We start from the raw sequence: 27,933 nt of genomic DNA on the forward strand, positions 1-27,933 counted from the left end.
CCTTGAGTTCTCACTGATGCAATTTCACGCAAAAGCAGCCGTTTTTTCGTGATCCATTAGATTTACTTTGTTTTTGCTCTAAATTTTTTGGGGTTAAAACAGTTTAACGTTTGCGTTGAAATATTTTTACTTAACCGTTTAAATTCATATCCGTTATTCTAAACTTGAAAGCTTTTCTAGAGCCATAAATTGTAAGTAACTAATCATTTTATCAAATTTTTCCGGCTAATATTTATTCCGTTAGTTTTAGATTTTAATCCTCAGCGCCTGGGGGGATATATACAGCGAAATGAGAATAGATGATACTTTTTTGCGATTTTTTCGCGTTAGTTATCCTTTTGAAGAAGAAGCAATATCTATTCTTGTCATGGAAAGGTGTAGGCTCACCAATCTCAAGAAAAAGTAAAGTATTCCCCAATCTTTCATTCCATTCATAAAAAAGGACAAATTGAAATATACAAAATATCTTTAAATATGGTATTTTCCAAGTGAAAACAGTGGGGTAACACAGTTTGTTGATTAAATCACAAAGGGCTCTCCCCTTGGGGTATCTGATGCCTGAACACTTGCTCTGTGTTGCATTATTAGGCCTTTGTCATTCTTTGACTGTTAATGTGCTTGCTGCTAATTTCCCTCTAATCTTGCCTATTGCAATTAGGCTACATGGCTTCAATTTGTTGCAGAGGCAGAGTATGTCTATAGGAGTGTAATTTACTAGGCCTATGAGGCAGCTGCCACCTCCAGACCCCAGATTTTCCTCTGGATTTAGTTCTTTTTGAAAGATCTTTTTAAAACTGAAATTAGGCTCCATAATTCAAGCATGCAGAGATACAGGTCATTAAGTAAGCTATATTTTTGCCTTTATAATACTATTTGGCTTGTTTTTCACTGTCATTTTCACTTGATGTGGGAAAATTGGCTCCGACTTTGCCCCATCCCCAGGATTTTGGAGAAATTTATATCCTATGTATATATAAACTTCAGTGTAAAATAGCAAACTTGTCAGTTATCAATAAAATTTCTAATATAACTGAGGAATTAGTTTACTAGTTGGCTATTAGAATCTCACTTATATACCTTTCAACCTGAAGTAGCCAAATAGTTAGCTATCAGCACAGTTTCTTGTAGCCTATACAGCAGAATTAGCTAACTAGTTGTCTATCTTACTATTTAGCCTACTTTTTGTGTTTTTGAAAGTCCCACCAAATTATTACATTTCTGTTATTTATTAGCTAAGATTGTTCTTTGTTCAACAGTTCTAAAAACCATTACCTGGCTTTCTTAGCTTTAAATTAGGTAGGAGACAAAAAAAAGTCTTGCTAATTTGAAGACCTAATGTATGAGAAAGAAACTTTATGGTAAAATTCTAGTTATTTGACTTCTTGCTATCTCAGAAAGCATTTAGGTTAGGAAAATGAAACTTTCAGGGATGAATCTATGGACTAAAGTATGTCCCAAGAAGGTATTTTGAAGCAACTACCTCTACTCTTTCTCCCTCTAGGGGGCCCTGACCTTTGATGACCTTTAAAAATATGTGTGTTATAAAAGTGAAACCTTGCAAAATAGATCTTCTGCTCAACTGAGGTACAGCAAAATTGTTTTCAGCTTCATAACTTTGCTCAATTCCATTTTATAAGGTTTTAAAGATATGCAAATACATTTCCAAAATTTTGAAAAAAACATGTTGATATGGCTCAAAATTCTACTCAAATAACAGGAATTGCATTTTCAGAAGTAAAGGCAGAGAAAAGGCAACTAGTATCTGAAAATTAAGGTAAAATGTTGTTTTGTCAAGATTTCAATAGGTATAGATAGACCTGTCATGCAGGCAAATTTCAGGGCCCTCTAGAGGGAGAAGGAGTAGAGGTGGGTACTTTAAAATACCTTCCCAGGATATACTTCAGCCTGTAGACCCATCCCTGAAAGTTTCAATTCTCTAGCCCAACAACTTTCCAAGATAGCAAGAAGTCAATGGACTAGAATTTTACCAAAACTTTACCAATAATATATTCTTTTTTGCTGAATAGAAGAAGACTAGCACAATATTTACCCCATTACTCTCAAGCATGCTCTTTGTTTTCAAGAATCTCAAGATATTGTTTCATATTTGTTTTGTTTGGGTAAAAAGTGCATTATCCTTTTTTATTCAATTTGACCCAATACATTTTTTTAGAGTATCTCAGTGTTATGAATTTGAAGATGAAGTCTTACTGAATTTATTGAGTTAAGTACTGGAAATGGCTTATCAATGGGGATACCACCAGATGCCCCCTTCCCTTCAAAAGAAAACTATTTGCAAGTGTACTTGCTCTTTATGGCAGGCCTCCTCCAAGTCCTCCTGCTCAATTGTAGTAATGATGGGAAAGAGAAATCAATGGAAAGAGAATGGCAATTAAGTTTTCAATTCAAGCTAAACAGAGAGCAAACATCAGAAGTTTATTGTCTGCTCTGATTCACTTTCAGCTCTGGATTACCTCTCGCACCAGCAACACCAAGCAAGAAATGTTGCCATTGAGATTGAAAATTTGGTTACTCAACTTACAAAAAAGGGTATATCTGTTCTATTCATATGGGTTCCAGCACACTGTGGTATAACAGGAAACAAATTAGCAGATCAGGCTGCAAAACAAGCCTCCCAACTAGACCTGATCACTGGTACTGAACTTCTTTCTTCAATTAGCTCAAAAATTTTGGAAGAAGAAGAGGCCTGGCTCCTTTCTTCCCATACTCAGCTCCTCAATCTCTATGATTTTGTCTTAGATGTGGCCATGCAAAGACAAAATCAACACTATTCCAGCAGAAAATGGCTCCATCCCCCAACTGTGACACTTGTGGAGGGTATGAAGATATATGTCACATCATCTTTAACTGTAGAAAAAAACTAAGCACAAATCTATTAGGTGGATTTGTTAAGACTACTGGTTTGGTTCATTCTCTATAATTTTTTTTTTTTATCACCTATTTAATAGGATTTTTAGAATTTCCCTATTTATTATTTTAGATATATTTTATCAGCATTTGGTTGTATTGATATTGGTTATAATGTGTAAAAATTGTATTACTTTTTATTATTGTGTTGTACATGTATTTTAATTGCTGTTTGACAATGCATAGTTGCAGCATTTTGATTCCCGTTTTTCAATGCATGCAGTTGCTGCAGGCAAATAACCTCCCTCCATAAGCAAGTCAAGTGATACTGTTCTGGTTCAGTGAATACTGACTGAAGTGACACCCAAGCAAGCTAGTGATTATAGAAGGCACAGAACAACTGAGTGATACAAACGCATATGAACTATTGGTCAAATGCATCAAACCCCAAACAACAACAACAAGAGAAATCAATTATAAAATGCTCTTCAATACTTACAAGGATCTGAAAAGTAAGATAGAAGATATCCAAATTACAATTAGTGACGTGAATTTTTTAAAGCCTATACCTCAAAGGAAGCAAACTAACATGAGAACAGTGTTTGAAGACTGTTTCTCACTGGTCAATAATACATTGGTTGCAACTGAATCGTTAAGCAACTATTTGCGAACTTTTATCAAGGATCTGGATGATATTGGGATAAGGAGTCAAATAGAACTTGGGATTGAAGTCTCTGATGTAATGAAAGCCTACAGGCCAGCTTCTTTTGTAAGTAAAGAAGTCGGCACTAGATTCAAGAGGCATGAAGTTTGTCATCTAGTGTCTCGACTGAAGTCAGTTTTTTTCAAAGTGTCAAGTGATTTAGGGGTCCAAAATGAACCAGATATTGAATTACTCATATCAGCTGTTGAAATGAAAGTTGAGTATGGTGATAAGTTGATTAAGGCCATCTCGGATATTACTGATGTACAACTAACCATTGAAGGACTCAAAAGATGTAAAGACAGCTTGCTGCAAACATCTAAGACTGCAGTAAACAATTTGGTCTCTGCTCAAAATGCACTAGATTCCATAGTAGCCAACTTGATAAAAATTCTACTATCCACAGGAAAACAGATTTGTTCCAGGTTGATTGACCTTGTGGAAATTTATACACATATTCGACAGAAAAATAATTTTTTGTCGCAAATCAAGCCATTTTCACCCTTATCATCCCCCTATGAAATTCAGAAAAACCTTGAATTTTTTTGAAACTGAGCTTAATAGATGGGGAAGTAAGCAGGATGCTGAAATTAAGATGATTCTCAATGAAATGGATTATCCTTTCGAGTTTGGGCTGCTCAAAACAGAGCAACGTGCTGTTTTTCCTATTTTCGTTGAAGGAACAAGAAATTTCTGGATTGAAAGCATTAGGGCAAGTTTGACTAATAGCTTTGACACAATTGGTGCCTACTATACCATATTATCGGAACATAGTGGCACTCAATGACATGATTTAGGAAGCAGTCTCAAGCTTAAGCCTAGGCTATTTGAATCAACATATCAAACTCCAGGTCCTCAATGGAGAGTGCTACCGAAGGCAGCTTATAATAATGTAGAATTAATCAACTACCACATTTAATCTAATTATAAAATTGAAATACCAGAAAACTATAAAACCTTAAATATTGTCACCAACTCTAATTTGAATATGTCATCAGTTCATCAATTAATGTTGATTTTTAATGTATGGTATGAAATTTAAGAAACTTGTGGCAAAAGGAGTTTAATAAATTCTAAGAAGTGTTAAACTGCACCCTCGTCGTAAAAAAATATTTATATGAAATCGCTCTCCCCCTCTTGAAGAAAATCCTGGATACGGCCCTGGTTATGACTTTGTTGTCCAACAAAAAAAGGCTTAAGATTGTTACTTCGAGAATTCGATTTATGCTTGCTTTGATCTCTAAATTTGTTTATTTTCTTTTGCGAAAATACATCGTTTTCATGCATTGAATTTTCAATGAAATAATTGCGCATGCATTTCTTTTGCATTGACGATAGCTTCTGGTGTATGGAAGAGCATCTTAACCAAAAAAAAAACATGGGGCGTTTTTTTTAAACATTTAAGCTTGAATGGGGAGCCAGAGAAAATGTTTAAGAACCTAATAAAATTAACCTTGATCTTACCTTGCAATGGTAAATCAAACTCCAGAATCATACAAAAAAAAAAAACAAATGGAAATAAAATAAAAATGTGAAAATAAATACTGTAAGAAATCAGAAGTCTGCAACCTTTTTTGGATCTGGGACAAAATCAACTACAATGCGAATATTAACAGATCTTTTAGGTCAGTGATATTTAATTTTGAAACTATCTTTTAATGAATAATTAGAAATATTTAATTGAGAAAATAACTAAATAACTATAATAATAATAATAATGTATAAAGCTAAACAAAAATTCCGCGGCTCATAGGTTATCGACTTCTGTTCTATAGAGAACTCTTGAGGGGATAGATAAGAGTTTATAGATAAACTCTTGAGGGGGCGCGTTGAATTTGCCAGAAGTTCTAGTGCTGGTTTTAAGATTCAGAGTGATCAGAGGGTAGATAACTCCCTCCCCCCAAACTTCATCTGATAGAAATTTTTAGATCGCCATTTGTTGTCGCAGTAACTTTGAAAAAGCCTCATTCAATTGGAAATTGAAAGGGACTGTGCTCTTTTTGTTAGTCAAAAGTGATTGGAGGGCAATAAGCCCCCCACGCCCATCAATTCCCAAAGTACATCTAATCAAAATTTTTAGATAACCATTTTGTTCAGTGTAGTTGAAAGGTCTGGAAATTATGTCTTTGACAACCCACATACCTTCTCAAGATCATAACATGATTTGCAATTCACTGAAAAAATAACTGTGGATCTTCTGTTTAGCATATATATACTGATATATATTCCTTACAGTAATTTTTAATTTATTGAAATCAAAACATTTTCAACATATTTTGTTTATTTGAATCATACAATAGGTACCTGAGTCATACCCAAAGGAAGCAAAAGTTAACATGAATTGGGCTAACAACCCCCATGCCTTCTCAAGACCACAACATAATTTGCACTTTACTGAAAATTAAATATGTTAAAAATGTTTTCACTTTGTTCTTATTTGTTTAAGATGTTTTACTAGATATATGAAGGAGGAAGTCCCCCCCCTAGTACTCCAGTTACTGCATGTATGTCTTGTTTTCTTTTTAAGAGTAACAAGAGATTGGAGGGCAAGCAGCCCTTCTTTCAAGCCCATTCATTTTCCAAACGCATCCAGTCAAAATTTCGAGACAGATTGAGTTCAGCAACTATGTCTATAGGGATATTAGGCATGTCAACCCCTACAATAATACAATTGGCCCATTATGTTTTAAAACTAAATGTTGCTTTAAAATAAATCAAAAGGCATTGTATTATATGGTTGTCAATAATATACCTGAGCAATATATTGAGAACAACTGGGGGTATTAAGTTGAAGCTTTTGGAGATACTACTATTACCACCTCTGCTCTTACAATTTAATAAACAAAGAGTGTAAGTGTATCCAGGTTGTCAAAGAGAATAGATAGAATCTTTTGGGAATGATGTTAAGTTTTATTTTTCAGATCAATTTCAGAAGCTATAAAATTAAATTAAAAATACTCTCTGTGTCAGGATTAAAAATGGTTGAAAAAGTTTTTCCAACATAGAAATAGCAACCCATTCTATGGATTTTTATAGAAAAAAAAAACTGAAAAGATATACAATATTACTTTTCCGTGAAAAAGACTATGTCAATAAAAAAGCAAAAGAAATTAATTTTACAAAATCTCCACAAGACAAGTTTTTCAAAGAAAAGTAAAGAGCTCCATTAAGCAAAAACACAAAAATAAAGTCACATAATCTTCAAGTGTAAAACTACCACAAATCACTATCAATAAATAAATGAAACTCAAAACGAACAGAAATTACAATAAATAGCCAAGTCAAACTCAAAACAGGAAAAAATCCACATGAGCAGGGCTGATAACTCCTATGCCGTCTCAAGACCAGAACACAGTATGTGCTTTACTGAAAACAAAATTGGTTTTAAATGTTTTCACCTTGCTTACTTTCATAAATGAAAAATTATCAAAACCTTAACAAAGAAAAGTCAGTATTTGTCAATTTGTGCCAATTAATCTAGATTTTTTCTTGCTCATCATTTTGCTATGATTGACTAGGAGAGGTCAGAGGGAGGGATGTGGAACATCTTGCTTTCCAGTCATCATCTCTATACAATATTTAGACTACTTGGCTAATATTGGTGAGATCTAATAGCCAACTGTTTGGCTAATCTAAACATGTGTATATTGCTGAGACTTAAATAGCGAACTAGTTAGCTATTTTACTGTGTATTAAAAACTTTATTGATAGCTGACTAGTTGGCTATTGTAAAATGAAGTTTATATGTACCTGGGATATTAATAGACCCCTAGTTAGCTTATTCACAAGTGTATTAGAAGCTTTGTTGATAGCTGACTAGTTTGTTATTTTAAAATAAAGTTTATGTATACATGGGAAATAATCGCAAACTTGTTAGCTAAATTAATTGTGTGTATACAATTCTAATATTAGCTTATTAGTTTGCTAATTAAGGCTGAAATGTATATATAGGTGAGATCTAATAGCCAACTGCTTGGCCAATTTAAACGTTCCAGATATATAAAGTGTCATTTATATTAGCCACCTAGTTGGCTAGACATTTATTTTTCCATACATAATGTTTGGCTAAGGCTTTTTTCTCCTTATGTAAACTGTGCTATTTTCTGTCAACCATCTAAAATCTAAAGGGTATCCCAAAGTACACCACTGTATGTTTATTATATAGTGGACAACACACCCTTGAAGAATATCCCCAGCTGTACTTAAGTGTCCAAACTACAATGAAAGCATGCTGCTAACTTTAAGGAGTGTCCAATACTCATGGAGAAGTTATTTACTCCGATAGTGTACCCATGAGGATTGCTGCTGAGGTCTTGAAGAAGGGACTGGCAACTCATACAAAACATGCCCCCTTGGTACACACATACTCCTTCTCTCTACAGACACTTAATCAGCCGCCTGTTAAGCAGTACATGACCATGTTTGAAGGTATTGCAAGCCAGATCTGACCTAGATTATAATGTCACTTTTTAAATTGGTTTCTCAGATAGCGCCACCTGGACTTGAAAATGCAGCCCGTGAGCCTAATTAACTCAATTAAAACCTCAACAAAGATGGTTCAAGTCCTTTCATCACGTCAGCAGATACCAGTAGCCCATGGCGAAATGGAAAGGAAAGATAAAGGGAAGGAGTCTATACCTAGGCTAAATAACTAGGCTACAGAGACCTAGGCTAGCCCCTCCTGAGACAGATAACTAGTTCTAGTGTTTTTTTACTTCCCGCGTTTTATTTATTTTAGAGTTATCTTATTTGTATTTTAATTGTTTATATCTGGAATTATGACAGATTGTAGGTTGGATTTGTATTATTCATTATAATTGCATTGTATTTGTATTACAATTGCTGTATGACAGAGCAAAATTGCATTATTTTTATTCCTGTTTTTGCAGTGCAGGCAATTGCTGCAGGTGAATAAACCACTACTAACCCTACCCCATACCCTCTCGTGATAATCTAGAAACACTGGTTTGATACGGCCACCCTTGAAAAAAAAGCAAATAAACACGCATCCATGATCATTCTTCTGGCAAAAAAAAAAATGCAAAATTCCAAAAATTCCAAAAAAAATGCAAACCTCTTCAGTAGGGTTCTCTGATACGTTGAATCTGATGATTAGATTTTCATTAAGATTGTATCACTTTTAGAGGGTGTTTCCCCCTTTTTTCAAAAATAAGGCAAATGGTTTCAGGCTCGTAACTTTTTATGGGTAAAACTAAATTTGTTGAAACTTATATATTGAAAATCAGTATAAAAATACGATCCTTTTAATGTATATATTGGTTTCAAAATTCCGTTTTTTTATAGTTGTGATTACTATTGAGCCGGGTCGCTCCTTGCTACTGTTCATTGCCATGAACTGTTTGATAAGGTATGAAGTCATCTGCATGACTTTATTTATGTTAGCTCTAATAGAATGAGGTATAACAAGTCACAAAAAATTGCCAGGACAAAGACACACTCTGTCTCTGTCTTCAATGGTTGCATCTGCCAGTCAACTCTGCATTTGAAGGCATTGGCAGGGGGGGGGGCTGCTACTGTTTCATCAGTCAGTAAATTCCAGTAGGACATACTTCTATTGAAGAAGAAGTAGTAGTTGTAAACCACTACTGAAGAAGAAGTAGTAGTATTTTCTAAATTACAAATTTACTGATAAATCCTGCAATGGCACTGATGAACAATGATAAAGACTCAACTGCATCCTACTCTGTCTTCCATGGTTACATCTGCCAGTCAACTCCACATTGGAAGGCATATGGTCTTGGGGGATGCTACTGTTTCATCAGTCAGTAAATTCCAGTAAGACAGAATTGTATTGAAGAAGAAGTAGTAGTTGTAAACTACTGCTGAAAAAGAAGTAGTAGTAGTTTATAAACTACAATTTACTGATAAATCCTGCAATTGCACTGATGAGCAATGACAAAGACTCAACTGCATCCCACTCTGTCTTCCATGGTTGTATCTGTCAGTGAACTCCGCATTTGAAGGCATTGGTCGTGAGACTGCTAATGTTTCATCAGTCAGTAAAATCCAGTAGGACAGAATTCTATTGAAGAAGAAGTAGTAGTAGTTTGTAAATTACAAATTTACTGATAAATCCTGCAATGCCACAGATGAACAATGATAAAGACTCAACTGCATCCTACTCTGTCTTCCATGGTTACATCTGCCAGTCAACTCCACATTTGAAGGCATTGTTCTTGGGGGCTGCCACTGTTTCATCAGTCAGTAAATCCCAGTAAGACAGAATTGTATTGGAGAAGAAGTAGTAGTTGTAAACCACTACTGAAGAAGAAGTAGTAGTAGTTTATAAACTACAATTTACTGATAAATCCTGCAATGGCACTGATGAGCAATGACAAAGACTCAACTGCATCCCACTCTGTCTTCCATGGTTGTATCTGTCAGTGAACTCCTCATTTGAAGGCATTGGTCGTGAGGCTGCTACTGTTTCATCAGTCAGTAAATTCCAGTTAGAATTCTGTCTGTTTCATCAGACAGAATTCTATTAAAAAAGAAGTAGTATTTGTACACATCTGGGCTCTCTTCCAAAATAGGCACAATGACTTTCCTCTTGTCTTTTGCTGGGTGTATAGTGGACAATAAGATGGAGATTTATCATTGGTTAATAACTTCCTAGTCAGAATCAGGCCTCCTCTTTGTTTTCTATAAACTAGTAATGGTAGCTTAAGTTTTCTTAATCTTGCAGGATAGTCAAGACTTTTGCACACTTCTATACATTGCCTTTCTTTTAATAGTTCAAAAGTCAGCCACATCATCCATATTAATAGGAGAGGCAACAGTCATTCCAGAATAAGACAAATTCCCTGTAAATAAACTACCCAAAACAAATTGTTGAATTCTTACTTTATTACATGCACCAAGTATTAAAGAATCCTGATTCATTATTTTTCCCCATTTTTATTCATAGTTTTCAGTCATTTTTTTTACAAAATCAACCCCTTTCAGAATTATTCAATAAGATGTTGTTTCCCTTGCATTTTCAAGATGCAATTGCATTGACAAAAAGTAAGCCTTGGTAAAGGTATAGAATTGGGCCTTCTCAGAAGCAGACATGTAACAAAAGAGATACATTTTTAGATTGTTTATTTTATGCACGTTTTTATTGTTTTGTCTGCGTTTTTGACAATTTATTCTCACCCTCCCCCCTATACTAATGGTTTCATGTAGCCAGAAACTATCCAAAAAATAATTTAATTCTAACTTTATAATATGAACCAAGTATCAAAGTTCCACTTTTTTACGACTTTATTCCTCTACAGTGTGGCTCTCTGACATGGGAGCCATTGCCTTGGTTGTTTCCTACTTTGTCTTCCATAGTTTTATGGACTTGTCAACAGCAATGTTAAGGGCATCAGTGGAGGGAGCAATGACAGGAAGATAGTTCTAATGGGCAATCATTCGATTGGATAAGTAGGGGCTTGTAGGCTTTGGTATCTGTCTTCTTCCTGGACAACTTCAGAAATGCAGAACGCAAGTATGGTTGTGAAAAGTTGACCCCTTGCTCAACATTGAGCCTGCAAAGGGACATCGCTCGGTCAAAGCGATGAGTGGTAATGTTTCGAAAACTAGTGTCAAAATATCTGACGATAATGGGCAAATACTGGGGTCTAGTGACGTTAATTCATTTCTCACTTCCATTTGTACCACTTTTTCAGCCGTTACTCCCCAGGAGAAAGCCTCGCTTCTTGATGATTGCCCCAACAAAGGCACAATAGTGCTCAGTTTGAGGTGTATAGTTAAATCAGGAAAGTAAAGACAAACGTCTCTCCCTTACCAGGCGAAATCCCTGCAAAGCTTACACGTGAATTTGCTTTTTTCCTAGCCCTACCACTTTCGGTTCTTATAAACCAGTGCTTTGTATCTGGGACCTCCCCTAGATCATGGAAAAATGCCCACAGCCGTGCAATTCCCAAAGTGAACCCACCCAAGTCGTGTGATGATTTAAGACCAATCTCCCTAACGCCATGCCTAGCAAAAATAACAGAATCGTTCATCTTACGGTGGCTACTCGAGCAAACGCCATGCCTAGCAAAAATAACAGAATCGTTCATCTTACGGTGGCTACTAGAGCAAGTGAGACAGACTATAGACAAATACCAATATGGCGGACTCCCAAAATGTGGGACGTCTACATATTTAGTCAGAATGTACGATCCGATCCTGATATGGCTTGAAAAGCAAGGCTGTTTTGTCAACATAGCCACCATCGACTTTCGCAAAGCTTTTGATCTCCTATCACGCCTAGTGGCCTACCAAAACCTAAAACGAATGGGTGCTAAACGCCAAGCGCTAGCCATTGTGCTCAATTTTCTGTCTGAAAGGCAACAAAAAGTATTTGCTTTACACGAAGAGGACTCTGACTCAGAGTGGAGTAAAATAACCTATGGTGCCCCGCAAGGGACGAAACTGACAAGAATAATCGTTTCTTGCCACCATCAACTTCTTGATGGTAGAACATACCGACAAATACAAATTTGTCGACGATTTGTCGCTCTTACTCCCCTATCTTCTTCATGGCAATGTCGTCCCCAAAAAACAATTACCCGAAATCACTTTTGATCTACTAAGTTCACAGTGCTCTGATATGAAAATGACTATTAACTCTGTTAAGCCAAAATTCTTAGACTGAACCTGCTAAAGAGAGACTTCGTCCCCCCTGAAGTTCTTTTCCCTGTTGTGAATGAGGTGAAAATACTAGATGTCATTTTCTCACATGGTTGCACATTTACTACCCATATTAATAGTGTGACCCGTAAAGCAAACGCATCTCTGCAAACCCTTTCAAAAATGTGTCGCTTTGGGTGCAACGCCCACAGTCTTCTGTGGGCATACCTGTTCTACGTACGCCCATACTTGAATACGCCTGTCCCATCTGGGGCCCGTCAGTATTGAGAATCCCCTTTCTAATCCAGGACCTGGAGTCAGTCCAAAAACTGGCAACCAGGATCATCCTGAGTAACAGAGACATTTCCTACCACGATGCCCTAGCAACCCTTGAACTCTAAAGTTTGGAACTCTATTTGGGCAAGCTTATCCTGAGGTTTGGCAAAATGCTGCTGTCTAACCCTGCTTACCATGATATTTTACCACAAGAAGCCTTGACAGTCAGCCGTACGAGACAGAAGCTAAAACTTGTGCCTAAGCGTGCTCGGACAAACCGCTACCAGAACTCTTTTATCCCTTTTTTTATGTCAATATATAAAAGTGCATAATGACATGTTTTGTATTTCAACATCAAATTAGCCATTTGAGCTACGATTGTTGTTTAAATAAACCTCTCTCTCTCTCTCTCTCTCTCTCTCTCTCTCTCTCTCTCTCTCTCTCTCTCTCTCTCTCTCTCTCTCTCTCTCTCTCTCTCTCTCTCTCTCTCTCTCTCTCTCTCTCTCTCTCTCTCTCTCTCTCTCTCTCTCTCTCTCTCTCTCTGCTCTGCCCTCTTGTCTTGGAAGATTCATCAAACTGAAATGGCCTTTGACAAGAGGAATGACAGGAGGCAAACATTGGAAGCTGTAGATGTAGCTTATTCAATCAAGATGGATAGTCAGGATTCTTGCATCCATAAACAGATTTTGCTTGCCTGTCTTTTGACATTTCCTATTTTCTGTTGATCGCCCTTTTTCAGTAGCATAAAAATAAAAATATCTTGCAAAAATTTTGTCGGCAAAAAGACGGAGGTAAATATTTTATCATTTACCCCTTAAAACTTGTTTCTGTCAAATGTGTATTATTTTGTAAGGTGGTTATATGTTTTGATTCTAGACGGTGGAACTGTACATTACTTAATTAGCTGAGAGTTGTGCTATACTTTTAAGGGAGGTCTGCATCATTAAACAATTTTGGCATCAATCCAATTCCTTTTTTTTCTAAATTTGCTATTGTTTATATGTTTCTTTTACTTTAGGATGGCATACAAGAAGACCAAAGAATATATTGAAGAAGCATATTCTCTTTTACCTCAACAAACACCGAGAGAAGCCACAGCTTTTATTGACAGATTCCATGCTGCCATATTGAACGTTTGTTATCTTGAAGGAGCTACAGCATTGGTCAAGCAGAGTAAGATTTTTTTTGGTAATTGTATGATATACCCCATACCTGAACGTTCGAACGTATTAAACGTATTGAACGTTTGTTATCTTGAAGGAGCTACAGCATTGGTCAAGCAGAGTATGATTGTTTTTTGTACTTGTATGATATACGCCCTACCTGAACGTTTGAATGTATTAAACGTTTGTTATCTTGAAGGAGCTACAGCATTGGTAAAGCAGAGTAAGAGTATTTTTTAGTACTTGTATGATATACGCCCTACTTGAACGTTTGAACGTATTGAACGTTTGTTATCTTTCAAGGAGCTACAGCATTGGTCAAGCAGAGTAAGAGTTTTTTTGGTACTTGTATGATATACGCCCTACCTAACGTTCTTCTATTATGTTTCTCTGACGCTCAATTCTAATGAAATATACCAAAGTTAGATAAAAATATAAAGCTTTAAAGAAAACTTTGGCTATATATTTGCACATCGGGGGGTAAGGGGGGGTTAACTGTGTGGGGTCTGCAGGCCTAATGTCTTAGGTACAATTATTCTGCATATTATGCCGTTAGAATTGTTTTCTAACTTCACACTGTCCAAGTATTTTACCCCCAGCCCCCTCCTAATGTGCAAATATATAATAATCCAAATTATATATTTTCCATCTATTCTGTCACTTCTCTTTGTCTTTTCTCATGCTAAGCTTAATGAAACTAACGAAAAAAAAAGTTTTATAATGCGTCAATGAATGAACAACCTGAGCGGTATGGTGTTTATCATACAAGTACCTTTTTTTGTCTGTTACTTAGCTTGTAAAAAGAAGAACGAGAAATTCAGATGCCCAATCTTTGGGCATCTAGCCAAATTAAACTTTGAGCCACTACTTGATTCACTCAAATGAATTAGGAATTGATTTTTTTTATCTATATTTTTTATAAGAAACTTATAAGTCTAAGTAACTATAAGCAGATAACTATAAGATATATAGTTATCTATAAGATAAGTAACTATAGTAACTATAAGATATAAGTAACTAAGTAACTAAGTAATATAAGCAGACACAGCTACTGTTTTGTGTTGCTTTCAATGTTATTTAATACAATCCCCACCTTGTCTTAGGCTAGCTAGAGATTGTTTTATGCAAATCTGGAGCTTTTTGGATAAGAAAGTCTTTGGATAAGAATAACTAATTTTAAAGTTCCAATTCTTTAAGATTGACCCCTGAATCACTAAGGCCATTTAATTAGAATAATTAGCTCTTTTGAAATTACTACTAAAAATATTTCAGCGTAAAGAGCGAGGTATTGACGAGGTAACGAACCCCTCATATACGTAATAATTTCTGTTCGTTTTAAGTTTTATTGTTACTCCTTACTTTCAGTTGAAAGACTTGTTTTTTTTTTATTGGATTTCTGATTGTTTTTTAAATAATGCTTGGAAATCCTGCGCCCCCTTCATGGAAATTCTTTCCCCCATCAAAAATTTCTCAATGGAAAGATTCTCCCACCTAACCAAATTTTCTATGAAATTCTGTAATGAAAGTTTTATTAAAATCTGGAAAATTTTGGATAAAAAAAAGTATTTGATATTAATTGTGCAAGAATGCTTACAATAAATAATTTCAAAGCACCAACAAACTAAAAATGGAATCAGATTCTTTGAATCTTTATTATTTATTGAAAACCCGTCTTCATACAAAAATAAAATGAAAGAGCACTACAAAAGAGAAAAAACAAAACAAAAGTAAGATATCAGTATATAGATATGATAACGTAACCAAGCATGTTTTCCGCTCCAAGCATGTCTTGAAATCTTCCAAAAACTCCAAAAACAGGAGACATGCTGAACTGACACGTTCGATAAGCAATCATCATCCTTGACTAGTAAGAAGACTGGCGGTGTTTCGAAAAGTTAAAAAAATGTCAAAAAAACTCAAAAATTCATTTCATTTTTTTTAAATTAAAGAAATTGCGGATGAATCGGGTTAAAACTGAAAAATCTCCAAATAGTTAATAAACACATCTATTATGATTAAAAAAAATGTGTTCTTATTGCAGTCAATATAGAAAGGGAAATTCACCTGTACAATGAAAATTAAATTCAATTACCATTATACCAATTTAACTACATCCCTTGTCCCGCCTCCCCAATAGGTTTTGAAAAATATTTTTTTTTTGTATTTTCAGGTAATAAAACTGAAAACTTTAGGAGGAAAAAACCCGTGTAACTCCAATTATTTTAACTGCTATTATCCCAATTTTCAAGTTACATATTTTAGTTATATATAGCCTAATGCATTACAACAGTCCTATCTTACATTTTTTATTTAATGGTCACTTTTATCACATACATTGTTCGAAACTGTTATCAAACGCTGAAAAGTTGTTTATTATCTATATACAGTTGTAAATTAAATTAATTGGTACTGTCACCCAGGCTAGTTTTATAAAAATATAGATGGTGAAATTCAGCAACTTTCCTAAAAAACAACAAAAAAACAGGAGACAAGCAAAATTAACGAGTGTGACTAGTATTCATCATCCTTGAATAGTAGAAAAATTGAAAATTCATGAAAAACTAAAAAAGCTATGAACGAATCAGTGATAAAACTAAAAATCGCATAAAAGTCAATTAAACGCTTTATTTATTATGAATGGAAAAATTTGTTGTAACTGTAGCGTATGTACAAGGCTATACCCCCAGTACAATAAATTTATTTTGATTATTATTACTAATCGAGTTTTAACTTACATGTGTTGTCCCCTCCACCTCATAGATTTTGAAAAACACTTCTTTTTATACCCCAGTTTCAAAATACACATTGTCCCCCTTCTAGATCTTGAAAAATACTGTTCTTTTTTATCTTTCGAAAAAAATGAAAAGTTTAGGAGGGGAAAACCCTGCTTATAAATACGCCTGTATTCAATGGCCAAAGAATTACTTGTTTTCAGCAAATTTATTTTGATTATTATTACTTATCGAGTTTTAACTTACATGTGTTGTCCCTCCCCCTCCAAGATTTTGAAAAATACTGCTTTTTATACTTTAGTTTCAAATGCAAATTGTCCCCCTTCTAGATCTTGAAAAAAAATACTTGTTCTTTTTTTATCTTCCGAAAAAACGAAAAGTTTAGGAGAGGAAAACCCTGCTTATAAATACGCCTGTATTGAGTGGCCAAAGAATTACTTGTTTTAAGCTTCATATTTTGTTTGATACAAGCAATGGCAAAAGTCGAACTTCTGTTCCTACCATTGTTTTTACTTTTTAACCCCAAATGTATGACAATTATGAAAATACAATGAGAAAAAAGACTGACTCAAGGAACAACGACGGCATGTAGAGATAATTTTTTTTATTTTTATTGATGTCTTTTAGTTTTACTGCTGATGATGTACACTGTATATGTGTCCGAAATATTCAGTTAAAAATTTTATATTTGTTTCACTATCGATTAAAAGGTTTCATCCCTATTATGAACTGTTATATTTTCGTCATGGAAAGGCAGTGTGGCTTTCGATGGGTATAAATTTTTTTTGTTTTTATTGATATCTTTTAGTTTACTACTGATGATGGACACTGTATATGTGTTCGAAATATTCAGTTCAAAGTTTTACATTTGTTTCATTGTCGATTAAAAGGTTTCATCCATATTTTGAACTATTATATTAACGACTGCATGAGGTATAAGTGGAGGGTTGTAAGTGATAACTCAACATACCAATAGACCAAAGAAAAAACTAGGAAGAGATTTTTTACTCAAGTTAAAAAATATGGCAAATGAGGAAATTAAAAAAAATGAGTGGGAAAGAAAAGATAAAAAAAGGAATAATTACAAGAAGAGAATGCGACTAAACTAAAAAGGGGTAAAGGAGATCGCAGCGCAAGCTACGTCACGCGCAAAAAAGTCAATTGAGGAAGAGAAATAAATTAAAATTCTAAGAATATTGAAATAAAGAGGAACAAATATTGGTCATTATTCCAAATATGGGATGGTCGTTTCACCTTGTGATGAGGTTCAGATCTTGAATTTTCCTGAAAACAATCCTTTACTTTCAAGGCCTGCCATTATTTATGATTTTGAGAAAGTCCCTGGTTCACTGATAATGTGATGAAGAATCCGATAGGATATGGTATTCATTAACAATAAAAGCCTTTATGAACCACAGTTAATATAAAAATATAATAAAAATTATGAATAAAACATAATCCTCAAATCCAAATTAATATATTAAATATATTAATTAATTTATTAATATATTAAGTAATATTAATGTAATAATTATAATAATAATTAATGTAATAATAATTATGTTATTATTATAATTATTTAATAATTATATTATAATTATTTAACAATAATAATTTTATTAATTAATAATTAATATATTAATTTATCAATAATTAATAAAATCACAGAAAATGTTTCTGGCCCCCGGTTGCTTTTTGTGTGTACACACCTACTCTTTCAAGCATACGTAACTGATTGACAAATGTTTTGAGTTCTTGTGTTTCTTCCTTAAAGGTCTTGGTCTCTCTGTCTATGTCAAGGATGTAATGTACCTGCTCTCTATTCAATGTCGACTTTCTCACAGTAATTTGGAAGCTTTTAGAAATAAAGGAATGAAGAAAGTCCGAGTCAACTTTAAATCTCTTGTGGACTTGAAGGATCATCTGGCCTCGTACTTGGCCCGTATACTGGTTCCCTCAAAATTGCGCCCAAAGGATTCAAGTTCTAATTATGTTTCGTCCTTAATCAAAAGGAAGAAGGCAAGGGCTAGCTCAAAACTGAAAGATAAGGTTAGTTTCTCTCTCTCTTTTTTATGAAAGCTCAAAATCGGCATCGTATCTAAAAAATCTTAGAGTTAAAAATCTTTAAGATCTTTTTTAAGTTTGTGCTAACGTTTATTGTAATTTATGAAGTGACAATAAAATTATAATGTCAGAAACTGTTATAAGAAATCGCAATCGCAAATTAACGGTTGTGTGTCAGTTCTAAATTCTTGGTCAGCCTGCCTTATACCATAGGTAGGCGTGCCTTGTTTACCTATCATTCCAGGCAATCTAACGGTCCTATGGCAATTTTAAATTTTTGGTCAACCTGCCTGAGACTCCAGGCGGGCGTATTAAGTATTAAATACTTAATACTATTTTATATTTAATTAATATAATAATATAATACAATAATAATAACGTTATAATATAATATAACAATATTTAATTAATAGTATTTTAATAAGATTTTAATTATTAAATACATATAATCATTTATAAATAAATTAATAAGAAATAATAAATTGTTTCTAATAAATTAAAAATTTTTTTAATGAACCTCATTACGCAGTTATGCCAGTTTTTGATAGTAGTAGGCGCTAAATTTAAAAAGAAAAGGAAATGTGGTTGAAAATTTGCAAAAATTAAGCAATGGGATTAAACAGCTTAATAATGTGTAAATTTCCTTCAAAGGTGTAGCTGTCTTTAGGAATCAAACTTATTGTTGACGTTTGAATTTCTACGGCGAAAAGAACTATACGATACGAACTATACGCATGAAGGGTCCTGGGGACAAATTTTTTTATTCAGATATCGTTTGTGCTTAAGCTTGTTCTTGAATATATAATTATATTAAAGGCCTTAGTAACCGTTTCGGTGAAAATGAAATCTGTTAGTTTGAATAGCTTGATGGGAACCTTACACAACCATACATATATTAATAAATTCCAGAAAGGGGTTCAATTATTAGTGAAAAAGGCCTCCATATGCTGTTTTTGGTAATACTACTACTACTAACAACTCATTGCAGCACCAAGCCGGCTGAGACCAACTCAGCTACGCACGCTATTCCTCCATCCAAATCTAGTCTGAGCATCCCTCTTTACACCCTCCCAAGAACTTCCTGTTTGCCTTTAGTCGTTCCTTTGCACATCCCTTTGCCCCATTTGGGTTCAACCTGCTTTTGGTTTTGCCCTACATGGTTGGCTGACAAGAACGGTCTTTGGCAATCGTTTATCCTTCATCCGCAGAACGTGCCCTAGCCATCTCAACCTTTCTCTCAATATAACCGTAGAAATAGGGATCAAACTACATATTTCATGCAAACTACTGTTTCTAAATTAGTTAGTCAGTTAGTCATTTAATTAGTCATTAATTAGTCAGGTACCTACAACAATCCGTAGGCAATTTTATTGGGAAACATCTAGCAAATCCTTCTTTGTCTTTCGAGCACCCACGGTTCAGAACCATACTGAACCATGCTCATCATCGTAGCTTCCAATATTCTAATCTTGGTTTGTAGATTTATCTTCCTATTCTTCCAAACTTTTTTCGCCTGTAAAAAAAACACCCTGGGGCTTGGCTATTTTACTTTTAACATCTTCACTATCCGCCATCTTTACTAATATTACCACCTGGTTAAGTGAAGCTGTCCACTTGATCAATCTTATCCTTACCCGACACTACCTCTTCTCTTTCAGTTATCCCTAGTCTTACTGACTTAGTCTTAACATTGATTTTTAAACCTATTCTTGCAGCCTGAACTCTCAAAGCCTCTAAATAGTAATTCACCTATTCTTGCAGCCTGAACTCTCAAAGCCTCTAAATAGTAATTCATTTTGCTGACGTGTTCATCTACAAGGCTCAAGCAATCAGCATAATCCAAGTCTCGGGGAGTTTTACTCCCTGATTGATGCCATGTTCTCCCATTGCCTTTGCTGTGCTCCTTAGGACTAAGTCCATCAAACGATCCATATAAACGGGATAGAACGCAACCCTGCTTCAGTCCTGATTTAATACGACAAAAAACTAAATAAAAAATAGCGACGAAGACCACACTGTCTTTCCATAACAAACAAATACAAAGTAGAGACAATAGGGAAAATCTTTTCAAGACAGTGGAAATCAGTTCTGTGGATATTTCGGTCCTATGTCCAAGGGCCGTCTTATATATATATATATATATATATATATATATATATATATATATATATATATATATATATATATATATATATATATATATATATATATATATATATATATATATATTTATATATATATATATATATATATATATATATATATATATATATATATATACATATATATATATATATATATATATATATATATATATATATATATAGATATATATATATATATATATATATATATAGTTATATATATATAGTTATATATATAGTTTCTCTCTTGTTCTTGTATTGTGCTGAAGACGGCCCTTGGACATGGAGCCGAAATATCCACAGAACTGATTTCCACTGTCTTGAAAAGATTTTCCCTATTGTCTCTACTTTGTATTTGTTTAAAAACTAAATACGATACAAAATTCAAAAATAAACAAATGCGAGTGACAAATCAGCCAAAAACACATGACATTAAACAGCTTAAGAAAATGCAGTTGTCCTTTGAAGCCGTAGTTGTCTCAGGGAATCAGCGCATTGTTAACATTTGAATTTCTACACACTAAAATATTTCTCAAATATCTTTGGACCTCCAAAATAATTATTTTCAAGGTCCAGCGTGGTAACACTGACGAAAATGTGATACCGTCACAAAAACTTCATGATTTTGAAACAACCAAAAGAAAAATGAAATCACGGTTTCAAACAGTTCGTGGAAACGAACTGAAAGTAAGCAGCGAACCGGCTCAATAGTAAACGAAACTCTAAAAAACGGATTTTTGATACTAAAAGATACATTAAAAGAATCGGATTTTTATGCTGATTTGCAAATATATAAGTTTCATCAAATTTTGTCTTACTCATCAAAGGTTGAGAGCCTAAGAAAATTTTCTTAACGAAATCACACCATTGCATTCAGCGTATCAGAGAACCCTATTGTAGAAGTTTCAAGCTCTATCTACAAAAATGTGGAACTTCGTATTTTTTACCAGAAGACCGATCACGGGTGCGTGTTTATTTGTTTTTTTCCAGAGGGTCATCGTATCGACAAAGTGGTCCTAGGATGTCGCAACAGGGCTCATTCTGACGGATATTAAAAGTTCTAGTGAAATTTTTTTCACTACCCCACCGTCGCCGGGGGAGGGGCTGCAAGTTACAAACTTGGACCAGTGCTACATACAGTAATGGTTATTGGGAAGTGTACAGACGTTTTCAGGGAAATTTTTGGTCAAAGGGTTGAGGGGAGGGGGAAATGTGGGAGGATCTTTCCTTTGAGGAATTTGTCATGGGGGAAAGAAATTCAATGAAGGGGGCGCAGGATTTCCTAGCATTATTATAAAAAAAATACAAAAATAAATATAAAAAAGTTTTTCAACTAAAAGTAAGAAGCAGCACTAAAACTTAAAACGAACAGAGATTATTACGCATATGAGGGATTCTTCTCCTTCTAAATACCTCGCTCCCTAAAGTATTTTTAGTAATTTCAACTCTTTATTCTATGGCATTTGTGACTCAGGGGTCGTTCTTAAAGAATTGGGACAAAATTTAAGCTTTAGTGTAAAGAACGAGGTATTAACGAGGGGACAAATCCCCTCATATACATAATAAAAATATACGAATATTTTCGTATATTTCGTTCGTTACGTAAGTTAATTCTTAAGTTACGTATATTTCTTACTAATAAAAACGCGCGTTTAAAACTAAAAGTTCTAGTTGCCTTTTTAAGTAACCAAAAAATTGGAGGGCAACTAGGCCGTTTTTTCTCAAAATTGTCTGATCATAACTAAGAGAAATTTATTTAGCCAAAAAAAAAGAATTAGTATGCAGATTTCTTTTTAATTATTTATATGCGGAGAGCCAAAATCAAACATGCATTAATTCAAAACGTTCAGAAATTAAATTGAAGTGTAGGAAAGGGGCCGTTCCCTTCTCAACGCCCCGCTCTTTAGGCTAAAGTTTTTTTACTGTTTTAATGAAGTAGAATTGAGAGAAAGAGTCAAACTTTAGCGTAAAGAGTGAGGCGTTGAAAAGGGGAACAGCCTCTCTCTGACACGGAGCAATTTCTGTTCGTTTTAAGGTTTCATGTCGCTCCTTACTTCCAGTTAAAAAAAACTTTCTTTTTTTTTATATTTAATTCGTATATGAAATGAAAGAAAGAAGGAAGATTCTTCTTTTTCGTTCCTTGTAACTCATCTGATACGCTGCTCTAATTCTTTCTACCTTCTCCTTCCTCGTCCCGTGTTCTTCTTCTTTTTCCTTTATAGTCCTTCCTCTTTCCTTTATCTTCTTCCTTTATTTAGAAACGTTTTTTTTTCAGGGTCTATTTTTGTCATGGTGGGTTAGTTGGACTAGATATCTTTTATTTGACTTGCTTCTTTTTCGTTTAAGGAAAACAAAACTCTGAGTGATGTGGAATTCTCAAAACAAGACAGTGGGGATGTTTGTCGTATTCAAGGTTGTGATAGTGTTGTTTCTGATACAAGCGAAAAGAATAATTGTATGCACTTTCAGGCATATGTAAATGACTCACCAAAAAATATGTTCGTACGTGATGATTTCCTTTCCAACACTGCCACCTACTTGGATTCACCATCTGTTCTGAGGGCGTCACAACCATGTGTAGATATTTCTAATTTTGTTTCTACCCCATCTTCCCGTAGTCAGTGGGAACCTATTGAAACTGTATTTACTGCCTTAAATTTCTAGTTTGAATTGTTTTGAGTTTGGTTTATGTCTAGTCTGGACTCGTTAGATGTCTTATGTCGAGGCCACATCATAGTCCTATTTGGTGATAAAACGAAAATTGCGCACAACTACTAAGCCAATTATGCACGCCTTTCGTAGTTTCATGAGTAGTACAATGTTCAACCTTCAAGCATAAAATTTTGTGATTGACCAATCAGAGTCGAGGTTTTAGGCCCAATTTTTTGAAATTAGAAAATGGGAGCTTAGAGTAGCAGTTTTTCTTTCTTTTTAGATGAATCTGGAGGAAGATATAAAAAAAATATTTTCTCTTGGCCATAGATGGGGCAAGTTAGTGTTTACGTAAATTTTCAGAATTAATTCCTATGTAATGATAAATAGGAATTAATTCCTGATGTAAGTTTCCTAAGAATCAATGTAAAATGTATGTATCTGATAAATCTTGGCATTTTATCGACAGATGTGACTACGATGTGGCTCGAGCATTACTTAGATATCTTTTTTCATATTGATTATTACTTTTGTTCACTTTGCTTGTTTTACTTAATGTTTTACTTTTTCCTTTTTGCTTCTATAGATATTTAATTTATTTTATGATATGATTATTTATGGCCATACATACTATAATATTGTCTAAGTTTCGTCCAACTTTTTTGAGGTATTCCTTTGAGAAAATATCAAACCTTTTGTAATATGAAAGCTCTTCAATTTTCCATTGGTATTTTTGCTTCTTTTAGTTTTCTCTTTTGTCGGTGATTATTTTTTCTTTGAGTATTCTTGGTAATCTTTTTGAAAATCAGCAGTATTTGAGGTATTTCATGTCACTACACGCTCAATGGCTCTTTTTCATGCATTTATTCTTTTTTTGTTTGTTTTCTTGTTTGTTTTCATGCATTTTTTCTTGTTTTGAAAGTTGGAGGTTTGGAAACTGCAGATTTGAAAAGTGGAGACTTGCGTATTTGGAATACGCACTCATTACCTGGATTTGCTCCACAAAAAACCTTATCGAGACAGCAGTCTTAATTACCAATCATATTAGTTAAACATTGTTACCTTGTTACCACCATTGTTACCACCTTGTTACAGTAGAACAACGTAACATAAAGTATTTTTTAATAGTCTGTATATTAGCAAACTAAAACACAATGATAATAAATGAATAAACTGATATGAGAGAGCAAAAATTTGGCTACATGTTATTTTGGTAAAATTTGGCTACGTGTTATTTTGGCAAAAATTTGGCTACGTGTCATTTTGAAAAAAAATTGGCTGCATGTTATTTCGGCAACAATTTGGCTACATGCTATTTTGACAAAAATAATGACTTCAAAAATTTGGCTAAATGCTATTTTCACGAACTCGTTTCGTTGTTTTTACAATTGGAATGGTGTTTTCTTGCCTCTTTGGCGAATAGGTGAGTCCTGTCGACCCTTTTTGTTTGAACGTACGGCGTTCTGCCTGAACTGGTTATCCAATGATAGCTTAACCGGAAGGAGATTCGCTCCATCGGAATATTAAAACGCGGATGATCAAGGTTGTGCTTAGGGAAGGGAGAGGCTACCGGGTTAATTACTTCCCTGAGATTTTTGTGTGACTCGTAAATTCGTAACACAAAGGCCTATAAACTAGTTTTTGATACGTTTTTAAACTGTTTTTGTTACGCCCGCCCCCTCCCAGCAAACATCATGGATATACCCTTGGTGATAATGGGAGGGGGATAGATACCCCCCCCCCAGATACCCTTTTAGAATTACCACTAGAAAATAAAAAAAAAACGCTAGATTTGTAAATTGTAAAAATAAAAATCCTTGCCCTGCCCCCACATTTAACAGGATTGTAATTAAATTGAAAACTATTGAAATGAAATAGTTTAATTATTATCTGAAATCAAACAATATTAAAAATAAATTTGATCTTCGGTTATCTGTATTGTTAACTGGCCTTGCAAGAAAAAAAAGTTTTCTTGTAATGTGATAAGTATTGCTTATTTAGCCTTGTAATGTTTTATTGTAATTTTTAGCCTTTAAGACTAAACTTTGTTGTTCTAAAATTCAAATATTCTCATAGTATATGATGTTCCGTCATGACAAATTATTTTTTTACTTCTTTTAATTTTTTTTAGGCATACAAACATTAAGTGATACTATACAACCATTAACTGGTTTTAAGTCTCATATTGTTTACTTTCTCTTGATAACTAAAATCTAGGAATTTATATACCTTTGCCATCACTAGGTTTTTTTTCTCTTCCTCTCTTTTACTTTTCTGTGTTTTCTTTTAATTTCTGCGTCTTGAATACTTATTTAAAGCAAATACATATCCTGCTACAGTTTGAGACTTGCGCGGATTAAACTCCCTACATGCGATGTTCGAACTTCACGCTCAAATTTTTTTTTTCTGTCTTGTGCACTTTTGGTTAAAGTCTAGCTCAAAGAGTATGAGTAACTTCCAAGAGTAAAATATGGTACTAGTGTCGACAAGAAAAACTCAGTGCCATCTAGCGTTTTTCGGCTTATGACATTTTTTTACTGTGATAGTATAATTAATCTATTTTGTAAAATTAGTGTAGTTATAAGTGTCTGATCTCATTTTCTGACAGGAAAATGATTACAAAGCTTGAAAAAGTGCCAAGTGTCGCCAAACGCTGGATGGCATTGGTTTTTCTTGATTTCTTTTTTAGGTATTTTGCTGTCACTAATACCAGTTTCTGATATTACTCTTTGGTCTAGCTTTTTTTTATATTTAGATTAATTTGAGAGTGACAGGTATCATTCTAGTCTTCGCCCCTCTTCGGAAGAGAAAACTGTTACAACTTGAGTGTTAATTTATTATATTAAGACAGTTTATGGTATATGGGTTTTTTTGGTCGCTTCCCTTTCAACTCACTGTTTGTCGACCATATTTTTGTTTTACTTTGAAATATTGTTATCTTTTGCATGTATTCTTAGGCGATTTGAAATATTTATGCATTGAAATATTCTGAAAAACCCCACGACTAATCTGACAAGCAATTAATTTCAGTTTACACCCCCCCCCCTCCCCCTTAATAATGTTTATAGGGCTGGGAAGAATACATTTCAGTAAAACCTTTTTAAATTCTAGAATTTTTGAAACAGATATTTGTATATGATAGCTGACAAAGAAATAGATGTCTCTTAGAGCTGGAACTATTTAAAGTATGGCATCACGGTAAAAAATAACATTGGCTTAACTTGACTTAATTTTCCTCTCGACGCCATCTTATTCCTACCTTGCTTTTGCGTCCTTGACATTGGTTTGATAGTCTAGTGGTCTAGTGGTTATAGTCTAGTGGTTTGTGGTTTGAAGAATCCTAGACTGTCAAACCATTTCATTCTTGGACGATCGAATGGTCCTTTCCATCCCACAGCTAAAGGGTAGAAAAGTAACATTGCCTAACCGTGTTATTTCAAATAAAACGATAAATAGTAATAAATAGTAATTCATAATAATAAATAACAATATAATTCGTAATAAATAGTAATAAAAAAGTAAATAGTAAATAGTAATAGTAATAAATAATAATTCAAGAAATCTTGAATTGAAGTAGAAGCAAACCAGAAAATTTGTTATTGAACTTGTGTAGTTTGTGTTTTTATCCTCAATGTGGATGGCGCTCTATAGAGAAAAAATCCCGAGTAACCAATTTTCGAACCCCTAACCTTATGAAAAAACGTACATTAGTAAATTAAACAAATTAATTACTTATCCTGGGACAAAAATTTTCATGGCCCTTCACTGTCAAATAAATCCTAGACAGCGCAGGTTTGTCGTATGCTTGGAATGGACGAGATGGCCCAATCTCAGACAAATTTTCAATACAAGTTTTCTGTATATAATAAAATCTGAATTTAGTTAATATAGTTTTTCTTTCAAAGGAGGACAAAGACAAGAATGACACCCAGTGACATTTAATAAGAATTGCCTTGAATTAGTTTTACATTCTTTGGTAGAAACCTTGTGTATTATTGCCAGTTTTAGAATTTATGAATTTTGTATTTTTTAGCTCCTTTTTTTATGTGTCTTCTTTTGAATTCCGAGTTTCTGATACGTAGTTTGAAAAACTTGCTTGTGGTTCTCGATTCTTTTTGTAACTTGTGGGTACTCAAGTCCCTAGATACAAAATCGGAACTTTAAGCTCCTTTAAAAAAAAGATTGGTCCCTTCTTGTACATTTGTCGTTACCTTGGAGCTTCTTTGTTGTTACCTTTACCTTTTACCTTTTTACCTTGTTACCTTTTCGTTGTTGTTACCTTGGAGCTTCTTTTTGTATGAGGATTCATTTGAACGATTACATTCTGAGACGAAATCATTTGCTCCTGTTTTATATATTTTTTTGGACCAAAACCTAAAATATTTTTGATAGTTTTAGAATTTTTCTTTCTTATTTTATCCCTCTTTACGTTTTTGTAAATTTAGTTTTTTTGTGCTGACTCAGCCCTTTGATATATGTCTTTTCAGTTTTTTAATTTTCCTTTAATTGGGTACTTCGGATCTTCGATGCAGGGATATACCCGAGGAGGTCCGGGAAATACCTCCTCCCCTTAAAAAAAACAACATATAAATTTTTCCGAATTTCTGGTAAATCTCTAAAATGATCAAGCAATTTTTCTTTTCATTATCCCCCCCTCCAAAAAAAGATCCCGTGTACATGCCTATTTTGATTGTTTTGCTTTCCCA

The 27,933-nt window shown here is 34.1% G+C and overlaps 1 protein-coding gene across 1 annotated transcript; it reads left to right on the forward strand.

Annotated features, from left to right (window-relative positions):
* The first annotated feature begins 268 nt into the window (after positions 1–268).
* LOC136038865 (uncharacterized) lies at positions 269–27,819 on the forward strand. The gene is made up of 4 exons (XM_065722319.1): positions 269–402; positions 13,491–13,645; positions 18,142–18,416; positions 22,922–27,819. The coding sequence occupies exons 1-4, from the start codon at positions 290–292 to the stop codon at positions 23,237–23,239; spliced, it is 861 nt and encodes a 286-aa protein (XP_065578391.1). The 5' UTR covers positions 269–289; the 3' UTR covers positions 23,240–27,819.
* Positions 27,820–27,933: the final 114 nt, after the last annotated feature.

The sequence above is a fragment of the Artemia franciscana genome, chromosome 18, assembly GCF_032884065.1.
Source record: "Artemia franciscana chromosome 18, ASM3288406v1, whole genome shotgun sequence".
Taxonomy (NCBI): Eukaryota; Metazoa; Arthropoda; class Branchiopoda; order Anostraca; family Artemiidae; genus Artemia; species Artemia franciscana.

What these genes read in the sequence shown, in the direction of transcription:
- LOC136038865 (XM_065722319.1), top strand. Translation starts at nt 290, where the DNA reads ATGAGAATAGATGATACTTTTTTGCGATTTTTTCGCGTTAGTTATCCT. An exon ending in CTCACCAATCTCAAGAAAAA is followed by an intron (nt 403 to 13,490) that starts GTAAAGTATTCC and finishes CTTTTACTTTAG; the next exon opens with GATGGCATACAAGAAGACCA. An exon ending in TACAGCATTGGTCAAGCAGA is followed by an intron (nt 13,646 to 18,141) that starts GTAAGATTTTTT and finishes TCTTCCTTAAAG; the next exon opens with GTCTTGGTCTCTCTGTCTAT.